Raw genomic sequence first — 20,117 nt, 5'->3', positions numbered from 1 at the left:
GTTCCTGCTAGTATTGAGGCAAGAGGTCAAAAGGGTCTAAAACGGAAGTGTAGAAATTAGCAGGAAAAAGGTGAGATAGATTGAAAAAATATTTAGGAGATAAAACCTGCCTAAACTTCGTAGTTGATTAGATGCAGGAGATGAGAGAGAAACAGGAAGTTAAGACCACTGCCAGATTTATAGTATGGGAATTGGGAACATGGCAATATCAGAAACAGCAAATAAAAACAAGGGAAGAGGATACATTACAGATGACAATCAGGGATGGGGGAAGAAGGGAAAAAAGCTAGAAATGTTGAGTTCGAGATGTCTATGAAGATCCAAATGGCTATGTCTACCTGCCAGATGGATGTATAAATTAGTCAGGGCTAGAGACATAGATTTGAATAATCAGATTTGAAACACCCTTGTAAGGGTTGTTCAGACTCAGAAGTATATAAGATGCCTTAGGAAAATATGTAGAGAAAGAACAATAGGACAACGATGAAATCCTGGAGAATACCAATTATCACAGAGGTGGAAAGAGAAGGAATATAGAGACATTTGTGAAAGAGCAATTATATGATAGAGACTGCCAGTGTCCATTAATATTTGTGTGCCTCTCTTCTTCCGTAAGAGTACTGCTAAACTACATATCTCAGCCTTTGCAGTTAGATAAAGCCATTTGAAAATATTTTGTCCAAAGATCTATGGGCAGAAGTAATATATGCACTTCTAGGCCTGGTTTCTGAAACTTCTTCCATGATCCTCTGTGCTGTCTCATTTTTTATGGAAGACTTGGAAGCCACAAACTGAGGAAGCCAAGTCTCTGAATGTCTCTAAGCAGCTGCACTTAGGACAGACACCATAGTAAATATCAATATTTTGTGTCAGAGGTTTAAACCCTGAAAAACCTACATGGTTTGCACCACACACAAAAAAGCTGTAATTCCTTTCTAGTATTTCATATAAAAAAGTTGTGGCCAGGCACGGTGGCTCATGCCTGTAATTCCAGCACTTTGGGAGGCCGAGGCGTGCAGATCACCTGAGGTCAGGAGTTTGAGACCAACCTGGCCAACACAGTGAAACCCTGTCTGTACTAAAAAATACAAAAATTAGCCGGGCTTGGTGGCAGGTGCCTTAATCCCAGCTACTTGGGAGGCAGAGGCAGGAGAATTGTTTGAACCTGGGTGGTGGAGGCTGCAGTGAGCCGAGATCGAGCCATTGCACTCAAGCCTGGGGGACAAGAGTGAGACTTCTCTCAAAAAAAAACAAAAACAAACAAACAAACAAAAAAAGCAAAGTTGTATGTGTCCAGATTCGAAATTAAGTATCAACATGATAATCAAATTAAAACTTCATAATGACCTAGGCTAGGAATAAATACTAGAATTTCAATAAAACATTTTCATGAATGTCATGAAAAGATCTATTTAATCCAATAAAAGCTTCTGTGTTTTAAAATTGTATGTTATTTCTGACTTTCTAAGTTTACAAAGCAGATTTATAAATTTATCAGTGACTACAAGTCCTTCTTAAAGCAGATTGGGACATTTCTTCTGAAATTTTGAGTGCTATCAAAGTTATCACCTGTGTTTTGTACAGTTCATGTAAATTGTACTTCTTGAAAATTTCAAAAATAAAAAAAGTAGTTACTAAAGGAAAAGTTTATGCATGTATGCCAAATATTTGAAGAACAAAGGACTTTTGAAGTGCAGAGAAAATGAGAGAACGAATACTCAGCAATTTATCTATCAAGATATGTTTCCAAAGAACTTAAAATAGAGCCTAATTTACATAGGAAATCTAAATATTTAAAATAGGGTTTTATTCATTAGTCACTATTCCAGATCATAAGTTTTTAAAATACACAAAAACAAGTAACATGAACACTCTTACATCTTAATCGAATCAATTTGTTTAAATCATAGGTTATAAATAAAACCAATCCTAGCAAACCATTTCAAGGAAGTTTTTCATTGCCTCCAACAGAGTCAGAAAAACCATATTTATATTTAAAAATGCATTTTGTAGAATACATATAAATACATGCATGTATTATACATGCACAGCATTCTTTAAAAAGTATCAATATTCAAATATCAGAATTTAATAAAATATTAATATAAAACCAAATTTAATTTTTGATTATTTAGAAGGAAATCAAGATAGTAAACTGTCATAAAATTTTACATCTAAACACAAGCTATCCAAGTACCTATCCTCCCACTAGATTCTCATTGCCAGAAATTGAATATTTAATAAGTCAATGAATAAACTGGTTTATTTTGTAGTAGAATGCATACACACTTAATAGATGTGATTCAACCAACTATACAAATAGGAAATATGACTAGTCAATTAGCTTACTTGGTTTCTTACATATAAAATATAGTTAGCTATACTTAAAAATTTCACTTGAAAAAACACTTAGGATAAATTATTTTCTTCTCTATACATAGGAATCAACTTGCAAGGCCCGGAAAGATATATTGCTCCTTTCATTACTCTTTTCTTCATTAATGGGCATGCTCTAAGTACTCGGCACTAGTATGTTAGATGTTGCTTGCCATCAGGGTATATAAAAAAATTGAAAATGCAGACAAAAAATAAATTTCATGCTCTTGCTTCCTTTCATGGAAGACTTAGAAGCCACACACTTAAGACAGCACCATCACTTTTATGGAAGGAGTCCAGTTCCTGAATGCTACCATGGAGCTAAGCCCAAACACTGTATGGAACATCTACATTTTCGGTCATAAAGCACGATAAATGTCCTGAAACTCAAAGAACTTATAAAGTAGAACATAGCTGAAGCAGTGCATCTGTGTTATAGTACTGTCTTCTTGGAGGAAACATCTCTAGAGTGAGCCGGGAAGCCCTCAAAGTGATGATGGAATTTGCAGTTGCAATCAAGTTCACTGTTTAAAAACCTCTCCTAGAAAGCCAAGAAACTAGGACCAAATCCTTGCTATTCCACTGATTAACTTGTGGAGTTGAGAGTAAACAATTAGACATTTCTAAGTCAAGTTTTCCTCATCTGTAAACAGCCAATTGTTCATTAAGTAAAAGGGGCTGGCCAATTTAGGTACTCAATACTGGTTTGCTTTCAACCACCCACCCACCCACCTACTGGCACAAAGGCTCCAAACTCTACTTGTAAAATCTACCAAAAAGAAAGTTACTGCATTATATTTGTGTATAAATGGTTTTTACAACATCTATACGTTGGATTTTTTTTTTCTGCTCTATCTGGAAAATAATTAGTTTAAGCCTTGCTTAAGAAAAAAGAAGCTAAAGTAAATAAATCCTGACCACGAACGCATATATTCTCGGTTTGTTTTCTGTAAGTCAGATGTTTAGAAATAGCAATGTATTTTCCCATAAAAACAAGTTTTAAGATTCTCAAGCCAGTTTATTTAAATATAGCCAAAATATATACCTAATTTGTGTTATATAACCATCAGCATTTAGAACAAAGAATTCATTGAAATATATATCCAGAGTTCTAGGCTGGGAAGATCTTGGGAGAAATAACTCCCACCAAAATTCCAGGAACTAGAAGACTGGGACTTACTTTCACCAGCCATGACTCTAATCTTCTCACCCACCAGGATGTGAGACTAAAACACTGCCTGCTCTCCTGTACCCCTCCCATCCCAAACTCCAGACTACAAACTCCAAAAGCATGTTCATACAATCCCTTAGGACAAGGATGGAAATAGAGGTGACAGGGGAGAGGAAGGCAAGAAACTTAGATGTGTCTGAAGGGTGATTTTTTAAAAGTCGAGGCACTGGGGTGTGTCCATGGAATGAAGAGGGGTTACCTGTCTTATTTCTCTCTTGTATATGCTGAAAAACCAAAGCAGAGTGAGGGCCAAGGACTAGGTGGAGAAAGCAAGGCTGAATGTGGAAGCTTTTCTACAGTTACTTCTGTGAAAGTAAAATTTGAAACTGGATTAAATTTTTCCTTCCCCTACTCCTCATTGCTGTACTAGTATTACAAAAGAAGCTGTGAGAAACAACTAAAAGAGTTCATTGCATTGAGGCAGGGTGATAATGGACCACTGGAAATGAGGTGGGAAGTAGCATTCCAAAGGGGATAGTAGTGACTGAGAAAATAAGAAAGTACATTTAATCCTTCTACTCTACTGTGAGTTCTTTAACGACAGGTTTCATCTCCTGCCCAACTTTGCACCCTTGGTGCCTGGAAATCTGGCACACAGTAGGTGGTCAATAAATGTGTCAAATGAATGAATAAATATAACTGTAGTGGATGCTGTATTCCTCATCCAGATCCCACATCATAACTGAAGGGCTTTTTCTAGCTATTGGGAGTACTGCTGGCAGACAACCCTCAGCTGTCAGCCCTCTTTGGGAATTACCTAGCAAAAAGTAGCCACTTCGGCCCAAGATCATACTCCTTCCCGGGGCAGCTTGCATCTAATGATTGGGGATATAAACGTCCAGCTCCTCTCACCCCAACTTGAGACAACTCTGAGGGACCATCCCAGCTTCAGAGCTCTCCGTGTGGGTTACTGAAACTGTATCACAGTCCAGCTTCTCCCATGGAAATCTGGCTTTCTTCCTTTACATGGCATTGGTCCCAAGAGGCCTCCCTAGTAAATTCACTGTGCTCAAATTTCCATTTCAGAGTGTCTGCTTTCAGGGAAATTCAACCTGAAACAATAGTCCAAAAGAGGACCTAGATTTAAACTAGCTAAGGAAAGGTATCTGATTTCATATTAAAGGTCAGTAAATATAAAAAGGTTTTATTAAGGCTAAGGAATTAACTCTTTCTTTTCTAGCAATGTATTTCCATTTTAGCTACTTTAAGTAATCAACAGACCTAGAGTACTTTGAGGACTGCTTCAAAAAAGACCACCTGTTTTACTACCATGTAGGCAATTAATGATAAACTGTACCAAATTCAATTATCTAACTTAAAAGAATGCAAAAAAAGAAACATTATGAATTTAGTGTAAACATGGTATAAAGCATTGCAGAGAACAGACTGCTTTTCCTGTGGATGTTAATCCACATCTGACTTGATAAGGAATTGTTTCTCCACTAAAAGCTACTAAATACATTAAGCACAGTACTTTTCATTATGATTAAGATAGTTAGAAATGCAATGCTTATATAAAAGTCACTTTTAAATATGAAGAATCACAAATTACCAGATCTACTTAAGGTACAACTGAATAAAAAATAAATAAATGAATAAGTGAACCATTTGCTTCATCTGGATACAGCTCCATATGTACTTAAGCTATTTTGGGCTCAAATAACACCTTAACCTTGCAAGAATGCTTGAGGTTTAACCATTAAATTGAGACTCCAGAACTATTTCAAGCATATAAGTATGCTTTTTTAAAAACTTTTTTAGAAGACTACTAGCCAAATTGCTACATAGCATGATTAGCACTAACCATGCTTTCTAATGCCACTCTGTAACTCTTGCTCACAACTAAAATCTGAGGGTTTTGCCAGAGTGTACAGATACCAATATCTAGCTTTACTATAGAGGTGAAATACATGGAAAAAATCCGAATCTGTACTTCCTGGAATACGGCCCAAAAGGCATTTAGCAGATGTTTTATACTGGATTAGTGATTATTAATTCTATCTGTATATATTTCAGAAAACATACCTGGATTTGAATCATCTGCTCTGTGGAAATTCAAGAAGCAGGCTGAGTGACACTGAACACCAGCATGCCCTTTCCCATATAACCTCATCATTATACTCTTCTTATTTTCTTTCAATAATGCAAACATTAACTATGTAATATTTCTTGCAGAGATAGGATTTAGAAACCACAAGAGGATATTTATCAAAGAAAATGGAAACAACAGGGTGCTGAGAAAACCTGGTGCCAGTACAAATGCACGTAAAATATTTAAAACAAAATTAGTATCAGAGTTGCTATAATTACATTCCACCAAATGTTTCATAAATTTAACCCTCAGCTTTCTTATGTTAACATAAAAGCAATCACTCAGTACCCATCTTTACCTAACACTGCTTTTACTTCATCTCCTGCATGTATTTCCTTGCTATTTGTTTCCTATTATAAGAAAACACAGGCTGGATGCAGTGTGGCTCACACCTGTAATCCCGGCACTTTGCGAGGCCAAGCGGGGTGGATCGCTTGAGCCCAGGAGTTTGAGCTCAGCCTGGGCAACATGGTGAAACCCTATCTCCATTAAAAATACAAAAATTAGCCGAGTGTGGTGGTGCACACCTGTAGTCCCAGCTTCTCGGGAGGTTGGGGTGGGAGAATCACCTGAACGTGACAGGTGGAGGTTGCAGTGAGCCAGTTATCACGCCACTGCACTCCAGCTTAGGCAACAGAGCAAGACTGTCTCAAAAAAAAAAAGAAAAAAGAAATGCATTAAAAATTAGAATTACTATTAGTTCCATATAAAACAGCATAATCTTTAATCTCTTGCCCAAATAAAATTAAATTAGCTTTATGAGTCATTTTATTTTTTTTTAAAAAAAAAGATGGTTAGTTTGCATTTCATTATTCAAAAGGCCAGTTTCCTGACCCTTTTTCAACTACAGAGAGTCATCTCTTAAAATTTATGCTATGTGGAAAGTCTGAGATGTATTATGCCTTTGTCAGCGTACCATGAACACTTCCTAATGTAATATCCCCAGCAGCAGAAGACAGAAATGATGATTCTGTGTAAAGATACTTGGCTTTCAGCAAACCATCTTCGGTAGATACAGTAACAGAACTTCCCTGCAGTTTATCTATGGTCACAGCCTAGGAAGAGAAAGACTAATCAGTTCGTTATAAAACAAAGACTGGTAAAAAGCCAAAATGCTATCTGTGGAATTAGTGGGTAACTACATAAAATGTTACTACCTAGTATACAATCACTTTATTGACTCTGATTCCCTACCTCTAATTACGATTTCTGAGCAATAGTGCATTCTCTGTAGAATATGGAATAGATCCAATATATTCCCCCACTGACTTAGGTCTCCTTTAATTTCTCTTAATAATGTTTTATATATCCTACATACAATTATTAATCTTTTATTAGAGTTATTCTTTTTAGATATTTTAAGTGCTATTATACAAGGTATCTTTTAAAATTTCATTTTATCCTAATTGACTTTGTATTTGATCTTAATCCAACAACTTCACTAAACTCACTAATCCTAATAATTTATCTGTACTTTTAAAAATTATCTATGTGTTATTATACTGTCTACAAGTGATGGCTTCATCTCCTCCCTTCTAATCCTTATATTAATACTTTTTTTCCTGCTTTTTCTTTCTTTTTCTTGCCTTAACCATCTGTCTCAGGCCCCCAATTCAACAGTGAATAGCAGCTAGCAGAAGCAATAGGACAGCAGGCATCCTTGTCTTTTTCCTGTTCTCAAAAGAAAAGTTTACAACATTTCACCATTAAGCATGATGTTTGCTATAGATATTTTTAAAATAATTTTTAACAGATTAAGGACATTCCCTTCTATTTTAACTTTGTTTTATTGCTTTTGCTATTTAAATCATGAATAGGTTTTGAATTTTAGCACATACTTTATCTGATTCTATTGATTTATCATGATTTTTCTGTTAGTACATTAATGTAGTGAATATACTATTATTTCTAGAACTTTTCCACTTGACATCTAATAAGGCAGTAGCTTTCCACCAAACTAAATGGAAGGAATTTAAATTTACCTATTTAATGACAGAACAAAAAGTAGATTTAAAAATCAATACCTTCCCGACAGAAGTATTGCTACAAATTTTCTACACGAAAAGAAAAATTTTTCACTTAGTTATTATGAATATATATAAATACATATATTATATATAGTTCTTACAAATAATGAAAACCAAGTGTTAAGGAAGTACTGTGGCTTTGTAGCCCAGACTGAGAGGAAAACTGACAACTATGTCATCGATTCACCAAATAGTCAGACGAAATGGGTTTCTGTGTTCTCTGTTAAGTTATAAAACTAAACTTAGATACTGAAATTAACACAATTTAAAAACAGCCATGCAGAATAATGATGCTATTATTTATAGTGCTCATTTGATTCTCACAATCTTGTTAAGTGGACAAAGCAAATATCACCATCCTGTTTGTGGAATAATGAAACTGAGTCTCTGGGAAGCTAACTGGTAGGTCTAGAACCAGTCCAGTTATCTTTCCTGTGATTCCTTTACCTTTATCATCATCATCGTGGTAAGCATTACAGTAGACTCAGCTATGTGCCAGATGTTGTTTTAAGTATTTTATCTGTATTAACTCATTTAATCCTCTTAATAGAGGATTTTTTGAGTTAGTTCTATTATCCAATTTTCCAAAAAACTGAGACACACAGAGGTTAAGTAATTTGTCCATTTATATAGCTTAGTGAATGGTGGAGCCAGAATTCAAACACAGGTAGTTTGGCTCTCAATATACTCTGTGCTCTTAACTAACTCCCTATATTTGTCTCTCAAATATCCAAATCACATTTCTATGAAAGTTGTGTATTAAAAGTTAATAGATTTCACGAGTATTTTATGTTTTATAAAAACTACAAACTTAGAAAAATACATTAAAAATCAATACTATACGTAATAAAAATAGAAAAAAAAACCTAGACTGATTCTTTAGTACCTAACAAAACTCAATCAAGAAATAAAATTGTATAATAGCAAGTAAAATACATGAATATTCAATAAACCATAAACGTTGAAACAAATAAATGAGAGGAAACAGTGGCCAAGATATTCAAAGTAGCAAATGATTAAGATATTAAATTCTTCGATACTTATATTTGATTGTAAATGTTGCAATATTCTAGTAACTTATTTCAATAACATTAGCCATCATTTACTGAGTTTGAAGGGGCTGTAAATTTATCTAATTTCCCTCTGCACCTCCAAGACCACAGCAATCTAAAAAGTAAAACTAAATGCCATCTCAAGCTGCATTATAAGGCCACACAGTGTCTTTCAACGCTTTCCTAGTTTAATTTATAGAGTATTTTTAAATGTTTACGTTTAAACAACCTCCCACGAGGTCTAAGAGAAAGGTGATGGAAGATAAGACAACAGAAACAATTACTGTTATAATCTACCTTGTTTAATTATGCCAACAATAATCTACATATAAAATATGCTCACAACTCCTCCTCACCAATTATCTGAAAATAAAGCTGACTATGGAATTAGCAAATTTGTAGGAAGGTGATGGAAGATAAAACAACAGAAACAATTACTGTTATAATCTATCTTGTTTAATTATGCCAACAATAATCACATACAAAATATGCCTGCAACTCCTCCCCACCAATTATCTGAAAATAAAGCTGACTATGGAATTTAGCAAATTTATAAGAAACAAAAAGGCTCTTGCAAATTGTATAAGTGTAAAATGAAAGGAAACTTTTTCTCAAAGATACATTATCAATCACATTTTTTACATGACAATTTATAATTCCAAAATTATACCTTTACTCTTAATACTATGCTAAATAACCAAAGGCTACATAGGAGTTGATTAAAAAATACAAACTATCTTCCTGTAGCAACTAAAATCCCAATAGCTACTAAAAAAAAAAAAAAAAAAAGCGCTGAGAGAGCAGTAAAGCTATCTAATGGTGCCACCTTGTGGAAAATACTGAAGAAAGTTGAGTTTTGAAACATCCTTCAATTTGCCTAAGGGCGAAGTAAAAAGGTCTTAGAAAATACTCAAATAAACCTAACACAAGAAAAATCCAATCCAGTTACTGGTGATATTACTTAATGATCTATTTTAATCTATGATCATAAAAATAAAAATATTTTCAGAACTAGAGTTAAATAGTAAGCATTCAAGTTTTTATTGATTCCAGACTAGGAACTAAGTAACTGTCAAAAGTATTAAACCACAAACTAAAACTTAAGTTGTATATTATTTAATCACTTCAATTTCAAATTTGAATTTACTTATGAACTAAAATGCATTAAAAAGGGAACGTTATGCTATGAACTTTGTAGAACCTACCCACTTGCTGAGCCAAATGGAAGCAAAGTTGCAATTACTAAAAAAAAAAGAAAGTTTCAATCTTACACTTTTATCTGATGCATGAATATCTATATTTCCATAAACTGTTCCCAGACAGATCACTTTGCCTCCTTTTGTTTGAACATGCAATTTTTGACTCTGAAAGACAAATTAAAAAATACATATAGTGAAAAAGAGAGTAAGTTTGACTTATACTAGTGAAACATTTTCAATATTTCTGTATTAATACTGACAAAGCAACAAAAGAACAGTGAAGAATGAAACAGAAACTCACTGCTTCGAATAATGACATCAACTGGAAAAAAATGTCAACTGCTGTTAAAGGGATTAAATAAGCCACCTGGACTCAAAGGGAAAAACAAGAGATACTTGGGTATTCTGGTAGTTCAGTGAAGGACTTGGGAATCAAAAATCACTGACCAGCTAACTAAATATCCACAATGATGAAGATGACAATAATAATCATTGTTACTATTCATCATTAATAACAATAGTAGTTACCACTTACTTGGCATTTTCTCTGCACCAGATACCATGTTAGCTACTTCACATGAACTATCATTTAATCCTCACGACAAACCAGAGAGATAAGTATTACATTTTTCCCATTTTACAGAGGAAGAATACCAAGATTCAGAAAGGTAAATCACTTTATCAGGGTGACACAGAAAAAACCCCAAAATCTAAAGTAACAATTAGATCAAGCTCTGTATGATTCCAAAGCCCACATGCTTAAGGCTGTAGTGGTCTGAAGGACAGAATACACATTAGGGTAACAGCCCAACACATCCCAGAAACTAAGTAAAAATGCCTCCAAGCACAAGACAGCAGTCGCAAGCCAGTTAGCCTATTCTACAAGACAGAAAACAAAAGTATGTGTATGTGTGTGTGTGTGAGTGACTTGATTGTGGACTTGGGAACTATGGCAAACACTACTATTGGCTCATCAAAATCCATTTTTTTCCAAAGTAAAAGCAGTATAGCTTGACCCACGGCAAGACCACATTTTCCAGCTTCCTTTACCTCTTAGGTGTTGTTAAGTTCTTACCAACATAACCTAAGTGGAAATGCTATATGCCATTTCCAGGTTGGTGCTTTTAGAAAAAGTGTGCCTTCTCTGCGCTCTTCTCATTCCACCAAGTGGGTCCAGAGTAAAACGAGGCTCTAAAAGATGGCAGAGCTGGAAGACGGAAGGAACCTAGAATCACTGAATGAAAAAGATCCACCCATACACCTGGACACAAGTAAGAAATAAACTCATATATGAGTCATTAGATGTTTGGTCTGTTGTTTTTTTGTTTTTGTTTTTATTTTGAGAGAGTCTCACTCTGTTGCCCAGGCTGGAGTGCAGTGGCGAGATCTCGGCTCACTTCAAGCTCTGCCTGCTGGGTTCAAGGGATTCTCCTGCCTCAGCCTCCCACGTAGCTGGGATTACAGGCGTATGCCATCACACCTGGCTAATTTTTTGTATTTTTGGTAGAGATGGGATTTCACCGTGTTGGCCAGGATGGTCTCGATCTCCTGACCTCGTGATCCACCCATCTCGGCCTCCCAAAGTGCTGGGATTACAGGCATGAGCCACTGCACCTGGCCTAGTCTGACTTTTTTTAGAGTAGTTTATTTTCCCTTAATCATTATATATGTCTTTAGTTTTGATACATAAAGAGATATGGATCACTTGAGCCCAGATGTTTGAGGATTCAGTGAGCTAGGATCGTGCTACTGCACTCTGGCCTGGGCAACACATCAAGACCCTGTCTCTTAAAAAAAAAAAAAAATCTGTATTATAGCATGGTTAACTACGTTATGCCCAGAGACATGAGTCTGAAGTCAAATTATATTTAATATACTCATCAAATATGTGATAAACCTTTGAAAAGATTCTCCCGAAAACACTTTTTATTTATTTTTTTATTATTTTTATGTACAGAAAACTCAACAGTGTACATTTAACTCAGTTTAGTGGCAAGTTCTTTTAGCCTTTGCCTTTTTGAGCTTGGCAATGTGAGCCACAGACTTGGGACCCAGGACATTGCCGCCCCAGTGACGGTGGGTCTCATCGTATCTGTCTTTGTAATTGGTCCCGATAGTTTCCACCAGCTTAGCCAAAGCTCCTTTGTCTTCTGAGTTAACCTGTGTGAAGTCGACAGTGGTGTAGGTCTTCCTGTGAACTAGACGTCCCAGTCTTGCCTTCCCCTTGATAATGCAGCAAGTGGCCCCCATTTTATGGCACAGGACAGGCAGGAAAACAGTCAGCTCGATGGGATCCATGTCGTGTGCAATCAGTACTAGCTGAGCTTTCTTGTTATCCACCAAGGTGGTGACGGTGTTAACTCCTGCTCGAAAGACAGGTGGTCTCTTAATGGGGAGGTCCCCTTTGTCCGCAGCTTTCTTCTCAGCCTGGGCCAACAGCCTCTGCTTCTTCTCTTGTTTTGTCTCTGGTCTGTATTTGTGGGCCAGCTTAAGCAGCTGAGTAGCTGTTTGGCCGTCCAGGGCCTGGGTGAACTGGTTAATCACAGGAGGCACTTTTAGCTGCTTATAGAGGATGGCTCGCTGCCATTGCAACCCGATATAGCGGGGCCATTTCACAAAGCAGGTGAGGTCTCTTTTGGGCTGGATGTCCTGTCCAATGCCAAAATTCTTAGGCCTTTTCTCAAACAGGGTATTCACTGCTTTCTTGGCCTCCTGCTTCTTCACAAAAGCAGGGACCGGAGCCAACTTCTTCCCCTTGGCCTCCTTTCCTTTCGGCATCTTGGGAGACAGGAGGAGCACACTTGTTGTTTTAACTCAAGAACTCTTAACCAAACTCACATGAACTTACAAAATTATAAGCAAAATTTCATAGACGTGCATTTTTTTCTTAAGGAGACAATTATTAGATTTTCTAAGAGGGCTAAGGTTCAAAAATAATAAGAGCTACTGTTATAATTTAAAACTCATCTAATTCCCAAAAAAAGTGAAGTTGATTATAGAACTTTTAAAAACATAAAACCAAATAGTTAAATGTTTAAATAAATCAGAAATTATTTAGAAAATAAATTATACTGCATTTAGAAAATGCAAATGTGTGACATTCAATTAGTTAAGGGTCTGTTGCCTAAAAAATTCACTTATCTTATTCCCTAAGGATGCTGTACAAATGTGGTCTTACCATATGTTTTGTCTGGACAATAAAGAAAGGTGGAAAGAGCATGAGCCTGGAAACCAGAAAGACTCAAGGTCAAATCCCAGCTCAGTTTTTTTTAGCCATGTGAACGCAAGTGAGTTCTTCAATCTCTTGGTGCCTTCTAGTTTCTTCCTTGATAAAATGGGGACAATTCAAGGATTAAATGAAGGTTTAGCTAAGATTCCTGGTACATAATAAGGACTTAGTAACAGTAGTTATTATTACTGCTATAAAAATTTGATTATGTAGGGCCGGGCACGGTGGCTCATGCCTGTAATATCAGAACTTTGGGAGGCCAAGGTGGGCGGATCATGTGAGGACAGGAGTTCAAGATAAGCCTGGCCAACATGCCTGGCCAAAATTAGCCGAGCGTGATGGCGGGTGCCTGTAATCCCAGCTACTCGGGAGGCTGAGGTGGGAGAATCACTTGAACCCAGAAGGCGGAGGTTGCAGTGAGCCAAGATCGTGTCATTGCACTCCAGCCTGGGCAACAGAGTGAGACTCCGTCTCAAAAAAAAAAAAAGTTTTTTTTATTACGTAGGTCAACTATACTTCAAGTCCTTAAGTTAATGAAAGAGAAACATATTAACAGGTGACCACTAATTCAAGGTAATTATATTGTACGATACTTAAAACTTAAACCAGATATTTTACCAAAATGTTCTCATTTGTGAATTGAAGTTAGTTAAATCCTATGATCTCAAGGATAATTCTCTTAACCCTTGGTATACCATTAGTATCCACAGGCGTAATTTTTCATGAATTTCTTGTTTTGAGCTATTTTATTTGTAAGAACTGATATTTCATGATTTCTGTTATTTCTTGGGAGGTCTTTCAAGCAATAAATAGAAAATGTAGTTACTTTTAAAAAAAATAGAACAAAACTCATTCTATCCTGTAATTACCATTATTGGTCCACTGGACTTTTATAAATCTAAAATACATTATGGGATAATAGTGTTCTTATTTTTAAATTTTTTTATTTTTATTTTTGCTAATTCATCATCCTAGGAGTTATTTCATCAATATTCATAAATTATTCTCAACTATGTTTTTTAAAAAAACTAAAATAATGAGAAAACAGAAGAATGACGGACTTGCATAAAGCAATTGTTCTCAACTGGAGATGATTTTGTCTCTAGAAGACATCTGGCAATGTCTGGAGACATTTTCCCTTGTCACAACTGAGGAGCATGCTACTGGCATCTAAAAGGTAGAGGCCAAAGATGGTGCTAAATATCCTATACTACACAGGACAGGCCCCCACAACAAAGAATTACCTGACTGAAAAGGTTTATATTGCCAAGGCTAAGAAACCATTTTTAATTTTATGCCTACAATGGCATAAAAGAAGAAAATCAACAGAGAAAGATCTTTCAGAACTATCAGATTAATCAATACGTAAATGCAGAGACAGCGGTATACTAGATTCTAATTTTGATTGTGAAATTGGAAATCTCAAACTCTTGAGTCTTCAGAGGACAAGTCTAGATTGGTTTTCTGAAACTTAAGTATCAATGACTGAACAAAATATTTCTAAGGACAAAAAAGAATTATGATATCCTCACCTAGTTAGTCATTCAACATGAAGACCTTATTGTACAATCTTTTACAACAAGAATCTGAACCAACTCATTTTGCTAAAAGGACTTGTGATGGTAATGTTAATCTTTTATGATATTTGTGCCAAAAATTTATTTGAAATGATTCATATGTGGACACATGCTGATGGCAGATACACAAATAAAGGTAGATGAAAGAAAAAACATGTAAAAATTAAAAATGCATCAAATTATTAATTCTAACTAGTGTTTAGAAATCTAAAAATGAAAATATTTTGCAATTATGAAGCAAAGATGACTGACTTCAACAAAATTGCATGCTTTCAAAGTTCACAAAAGTATCCAAGTTTTGACTATGCAAATGCAAAGCACTAAGAGTAACGATAAGCTAGCACCTATCAGAGAGGTATTTCAAACTATTTACAGCTGACATCAGTCTAATCTTTAAAAAATTAAATATAGGTCAAGCATGGTGACTCACACCTGTAACCCCAGCACTTCATGAGCCCAAGGCAGGAGGATCACTTGAGCCCATTAGTTCAAGACCAGCCTGGGCAATACAGTAAGAGCCTGTCTCTACAAAAAAAAAATTTATTTTAAAATTAATTACAGCGGGGCGCAGTGGCTCATGCCTGTAATCCCAGCACTTTGGGAGGCCAAGGCGGGCAGCAGATCACGATGTCAGGAGATCAAGACCATCCTGGCTAACATGGTGAAACCCCGTCTCTACTAAATATACAAGAATTAACTGAGTGTGGTGGCGCATGCCTGTAATCCCAGCTACTCGGGAGGCTGAGGCAGGAGAATTGCTTGTACCAGGGAGTCAGAGGTTGCAGTGAGCCGAGATTGCACCACTGCACTCCAGCCTGGTGATAGAGTAAGACTCCGTCTCAAAAAAAAAAAAAGTTAATTACAAAACAAGATGAATCATATGTTACTCTGCACAAATAACTACTTAATCCTTAAGTAATGAGCTACCTGGTACATTAAAAATGTGATTAAAGTAATCTAATATTTAAGCACATTTATAGTGCATAAAGATTCTTCCTTACTCTTTAATAAAATGGAAGAAAATCATTCGTGGAAACTAAAATTTCTTTAGTAAGATTTCAGAATACTAGGAAAATACTATTAGTTTCACTGTACATTTTGAAATTAAATCAAAAAGAAATTTGAGGCAAAACCTCAAAACTGCTATAACCTCTGTACTTTATTAGAACTGATTTCAAGGCAAAATGTTTGCCAAGGACTTTCTGAGAGATGAATAAAGACAATGTTCTGAAAAACAGAAGAATCTCTTGAGTTTGATAGTACAATTCATAGCTTAAGGGTTTTAAAAAAATAATAGTGAAATAAAATTAGAAAAATGCTATACCTTAACAGACTGCAAGATGCTAGTCCCATGCTCTGTTTCAATTTTGCAATTATCACACTCAATACTTTGAACTTTTACACAGCCAGACCCTGATGACTTGATATCTAAACCTAGAAGTAAAAAAAGAAAAAAGCAAGTTAGTACTGCAGTTTATAAGCTCCAAAGCATTTTAGTACACCTAGAAACCCAACTCCTGAGTTATGTCCACAATATTGCTGAATCCTGGAAAGTGCATACTGTAAAGGTAAGGGGTCTTCTACCACGGCAACGGGACCAAATACAATAGCCTTTCTGCCAGTTTTTAGAAACAGAGCAGTTATTTCTACTGGCCTAAATCATCTAAAGAGAACTAACATAGATGGGAAGTAAAGGAGACTACAATTCTGGCAAGTACTCCTGTGAAAGACTGTAGAAGCCTCTTCCCCAGTATATATGATCATGACTTAGGTTTTCAAATCCTGTCTAACCTTTCATACCTAAAAAATGACAATATTACCATGCAACTATATCTCAAGGTATTTGAAGTAATTTTTAAAAAATGGGAACAACTTTGAAAAACCTAATATACACTACTAAAACTACAATATTAGGCCACGAGCAGTGGCTCATGCCTGTAATACCAGCACTTTGGGAGGCCGAGGAAAGAGGATTGCTTGAAGCCCAGGAGTTCAAGATCAGCCTGGACAACGTGGCAAAACTCCATTTCTACAAAAAAATGAAAACATCAGCTGGGCATGGTAGCATGCACCTGTAGTCCCAGTTACTCAGGAGGCAGAGGTGAGAAGATCGCTTAAAACCGTGAAGTCAAGACTGCAGTGGGCCATGATTGTGCCCCTGTACTCCAGCCTGCGTGGCAGAGTGAGTGAGATGTAGTCTCAAAAAAAACACAACAAACAAAAAACCCCACAAGATTGTGGACAAATGGCAGTGGTATATGAAGAAAGTTTGGAAAATAAGGAATCACAAATGCCATCCTTGGCTGTCTATTTAAGATGTAACCGCAGGCATCTCTGTATACAAATTTTAAAAATTAAAAACACTGATATTTAATTTGGAATTAACATAAATATTGATGATTTCTCTTAAAGTAGGCAAGACTCGCCCCCTGCACTCGATTCCTGAAACCACAAATAGTACCAAATCCTATATATTCTGTTTTTTCCTATATACATGTCAATGATCAAGTTTAATTTATAAATAGGCATAGAAAGAGATGAACAACAATAATAATAGAGCAATTATAAGAATATACTGTAATAAAAGTTATATTACTGTGATCTGTCAAAAATCTTAATATTTTCCTACAACAGTTGAGGCAGGTAACAAACTGAGAAAGCCAAACAGTGGATAAGGGAGGACTACGGCATATACTATTTGGGCAACTGTAAGCACTATAGAAGATGATCTTAAAAATGCTAAATGCTATTATTATTACTATTATCATCATCATCAATATCTTCCTTCAGTCCCAGGAAGAATGACAGTCTGGGGAGCCCTTCCTAGAACAATGTATGTACACAGTGGCTTGCCATTTAGGAAAACCTAAGAAAGGTATCTTGCAGGCATGATTATTGAAGCTTCCTAGGCAGGCTTACCATGTGTTTTTCTTCAAAGCTTGCTACTCATGGAAAACTTAGGCCAAAAAGAATGGAAACATGACAGTAAGAAGCTGGGCGCCCGTCTAAAACCAAATACTCAAACCAGGTGATACACGGAACATCCTATTGACAGGGCTGTTTTGGGACAGACCCCCAGGCTGTGAGCAAGGGGAAGTGTAGATGGACTGCCATACCATTGAATGGATTGTCAAGAAACTTCAACCTTGAAAAATAAGCCAGTTTGCTAATGACAACGGGATAAAGGAGAACACACGCGGCTCCAGAAATAGAATTTGACCTGGGTTATACCAAATCATGTTTCCATTCGATGTATAAACTTTTTATAATTGGGAGCCTAATTTTTAAATACTACTCGGATACTCAAGAATAGAACAGAGGAAAAGGTGCATTTCCGAAGGGGCCAACTGTAAATTAGGTTTAGAAAGCCAGGACCAATTAAAAGTGCACGTCGACCAAATTTAGTAAGTTCACTGTGCGTTCCCTGGGACCCAAACCCGTTTTCACTTCACTTCACTTGCCAAACTTCAGGGGCGCGTTCACCTCCACGGACGCCTGGGGGTGGATAGTATCAGACACAATGGCCATCTCCTCCAGATCCTCGTCGTACTTCACCTGCAGGCTGTCCAGGCCCCGCGCGCCGCCCTCCACGCCGCACACCGCGACCAGCACGCGGTCGCCATCCGGGTAGGTGAGGGGGTCCAGGGGCTTCACGGCCAGGTGGCACGGGAGCCGCGCCCGCAGCCGACCGAACGGGCTCACCTGCAGTGTCCACTCCTTCAGAGTCCGGCGCGCCGGGCCAGGCGGAAGGACCTCAGTCTCCGATCTGGGCCAGCGCTCGCCCCCATCTGAGCTATACGGCCTGGCTTGGCAAGCCCAGCAAGCCCAGGGCCCAGCGCCAGCCCACAGTCGGACCTGACGGAGACAGAGACGGAAGCAGCCAAGCTCCCAACCTGAACAGGGGGCAAGCATGGTGCGCCTCTCTCGCCAGTCCTCAGAACACTTCAGCCACAGGGAGGGTCACTTGCCACGGCCAATCGACTTGGCCACTGTGCAGCCTCAAGTCAAATAGGAGACGTATGTCAGGGTTTGCGGAAGCAAGAGCGAGCCGGTTGGCTTGGCTAGGCGATTTAAACATCAGCCGCGCAATCCCCAGGGGCAAGTTGGGATTTGAAAGCTCTAAACTCTGACCCGGACCCCTTGCCTACGTCCGCCCCTTTCGCGAAGGCCGACGGGATAGGTAGTTCTAAAGGGGTGGAAAGTCGCAGAGTTCCGCCTCTTAGAAACCACATATCCCAGGAGGCAATCCGCAGGGGAGAACGGATAAGAGGGCAGGTGTTAGAATCGCTGGAAAGGCGGGCGCCCTTTGTCTCAACACCATTGGCTAATGGAGGGGCGGTACATGGGAGTCCACTGGCCAATGGGAAGCACGGAAGGGGCAACGTAGGTAAAGCTGCGTGGTCACCTTGGATACCAAGGACGCGACTTCTTGTTTGGAAGGGGTGGAGCTTTGGAGTGAGACCCAGGAGGCCAAATCCCAAAGAGAAAAATAGAAGCCTAAATAAGGATCAGGACCAAGGGAAGGGGTAAGAAATTGCGCTTTTTAAGATGACAACTAGGTGCAAACTAGGAGTAACCTCTGTGGATGTCAAGACCCAACCTTCACTAACCTAGTGCGGGCATCTCCAGGGCATGGAGAATGCCTTGGCAAGAGAGTAAAGAGCAAGATTGGTGATTTTGAGGGAATTGCCTATTTGGAAGTGTATTCCCTCGTATATTCCAAATATAGGAATAGAGTACTTGCTCCGTCCTGACCCTAAGTGACCTTACTTTGGGTTTTAATTTGCTCACTTTAAAAATGTAGATAATAATACCTTCCTTGCCTTGCCTCAAAGGGTTTTTGTAAGGATCAGGTAAGAAAATGGATGGGACCGTGGTGCACAGTCTACAAAATTACCGTGTAAAGTACTGTGTTTTTATTTCAACGTACTTAACATTGATTCTGAGTTGCCAAGAAAATTATGAGAGATCAGAACTTGTTTTGAGAACAGCATTGATCTCTTTGACTACAAATGATCCTCAGTTTTAGAATGAAAAAAAAAAAGACACAAAAAAGAGAGTCACCATGGTGCGGTGGAAAGAGCAGGGACAAGCGTCAGATTATTTTCCTGGCTCTGCCACTGCTTCATCTGTGTCACCTAGACCTGTTTCTTTAGTTTTAAAATGAAGAAAAATGGTTCTAAATGACCCTATAAGGGGTGTGTGTGTGTGTGTGTGTGTGTGTGTGTGTGTGTGTGTGTGTGTGTGTGTTTACCTTTTATAATTCCATGGGCAGTAAAATAATGGGAACAGAAAGATTTATTTTCTTCTTTCTTGCCTGGTTTCTCTCTCCCC

The 20,117-nt window shown here is 37.5% G+C and overlaps 2 protein-coding genes across 17 annotated transcripts in view; one reads left to right on the top strand and one right to left on the bottom strand.

The window, feature by feature from the left end:
• FAM185A (family with sequence similarity 185 member A) overlaps positions 1 to 19,088 on the bottom strand; it is an 89,852-nt gene extending 70,764 nt beyond the window's left edge. For 4 of the 13 annotated variants that reach the window (XM_063641558.1, XM_063641559.1, XM_063641560.1 and 1 more), the window contains exons 1-4: positions 18,245 to 18,868; positions 16,108 to 16,217; positions 10,050 to 10,142; positions 6,616 to 6,754 (exon numbers count right to left, since the gene is read on the bottom strand). In XM_063641558.1, coding sequence (XP_063497628.1) covers positions 6,616 to 6,754; positions 10,050 to 10,142; positions 16,108 to 16,217; positions 18,245 to 18,695 — 793 coding nt within the window. In that variant the 5' untranslated portion in view covers positions 18,696 to 18,868. Of the gene's footprint in view, positions 1 to 6,615; positions 6,755 to 10,049; positions 10,143 to 11,898; positions 12,756 to 13,155; positions 13,303 to 16,107; positions 16,218 to 18,244 lie in introns of those variants that run through there. The other 9 variants (XM_055283481.2, XM_055283482.2, XM_063641557.1 and 6 more) reach the window with 8 other exon arrangements.
• An 80-nt stretch (positions 19,089 to 19,168) lies between these two features.
• The window catches only part of CCDC146 (coiled-coil domain containing 146), a 174,194-nt gene continuing 173,245 nt past the window's right edge, over positions 19,169 to 20,117 (top strand). For 3 of the 4 annotated variants that reach the window (XM_063641532.1, XM_063641533.1, XM_055283471.1), the window contains exon 1: positions 19,169 to 19,309. The gene's annotated coding sequence lies outside the window, so the exon portion shown is untranslated. The remainder of the gene's footprint in view (positions 19,310 to 20,117) is intronic. The other variant, XM_063641530.1, reaches the window with a different exon arrangement.

This window comes from Symphalangus syndactylus, chromosome 6 (assembly GCF_028878055.3).
Source record: "Symphalangus syndactylus isolate Jambi chromosome 6, NHGRI_mSymSyn1-v2.1_pri, whole genome shotgun sequence".
Lineage (NCBI taxonomy): Eukaryota > Metazoa > Chordata > Mammalia > Primates > Hylobatidae > Symphalangus > Symphalangus syndactylus.
Note: the sequence above shows the minus strand (reverse complement) of the source record. Positions and strands in the feature narration are given on the sequence as shown.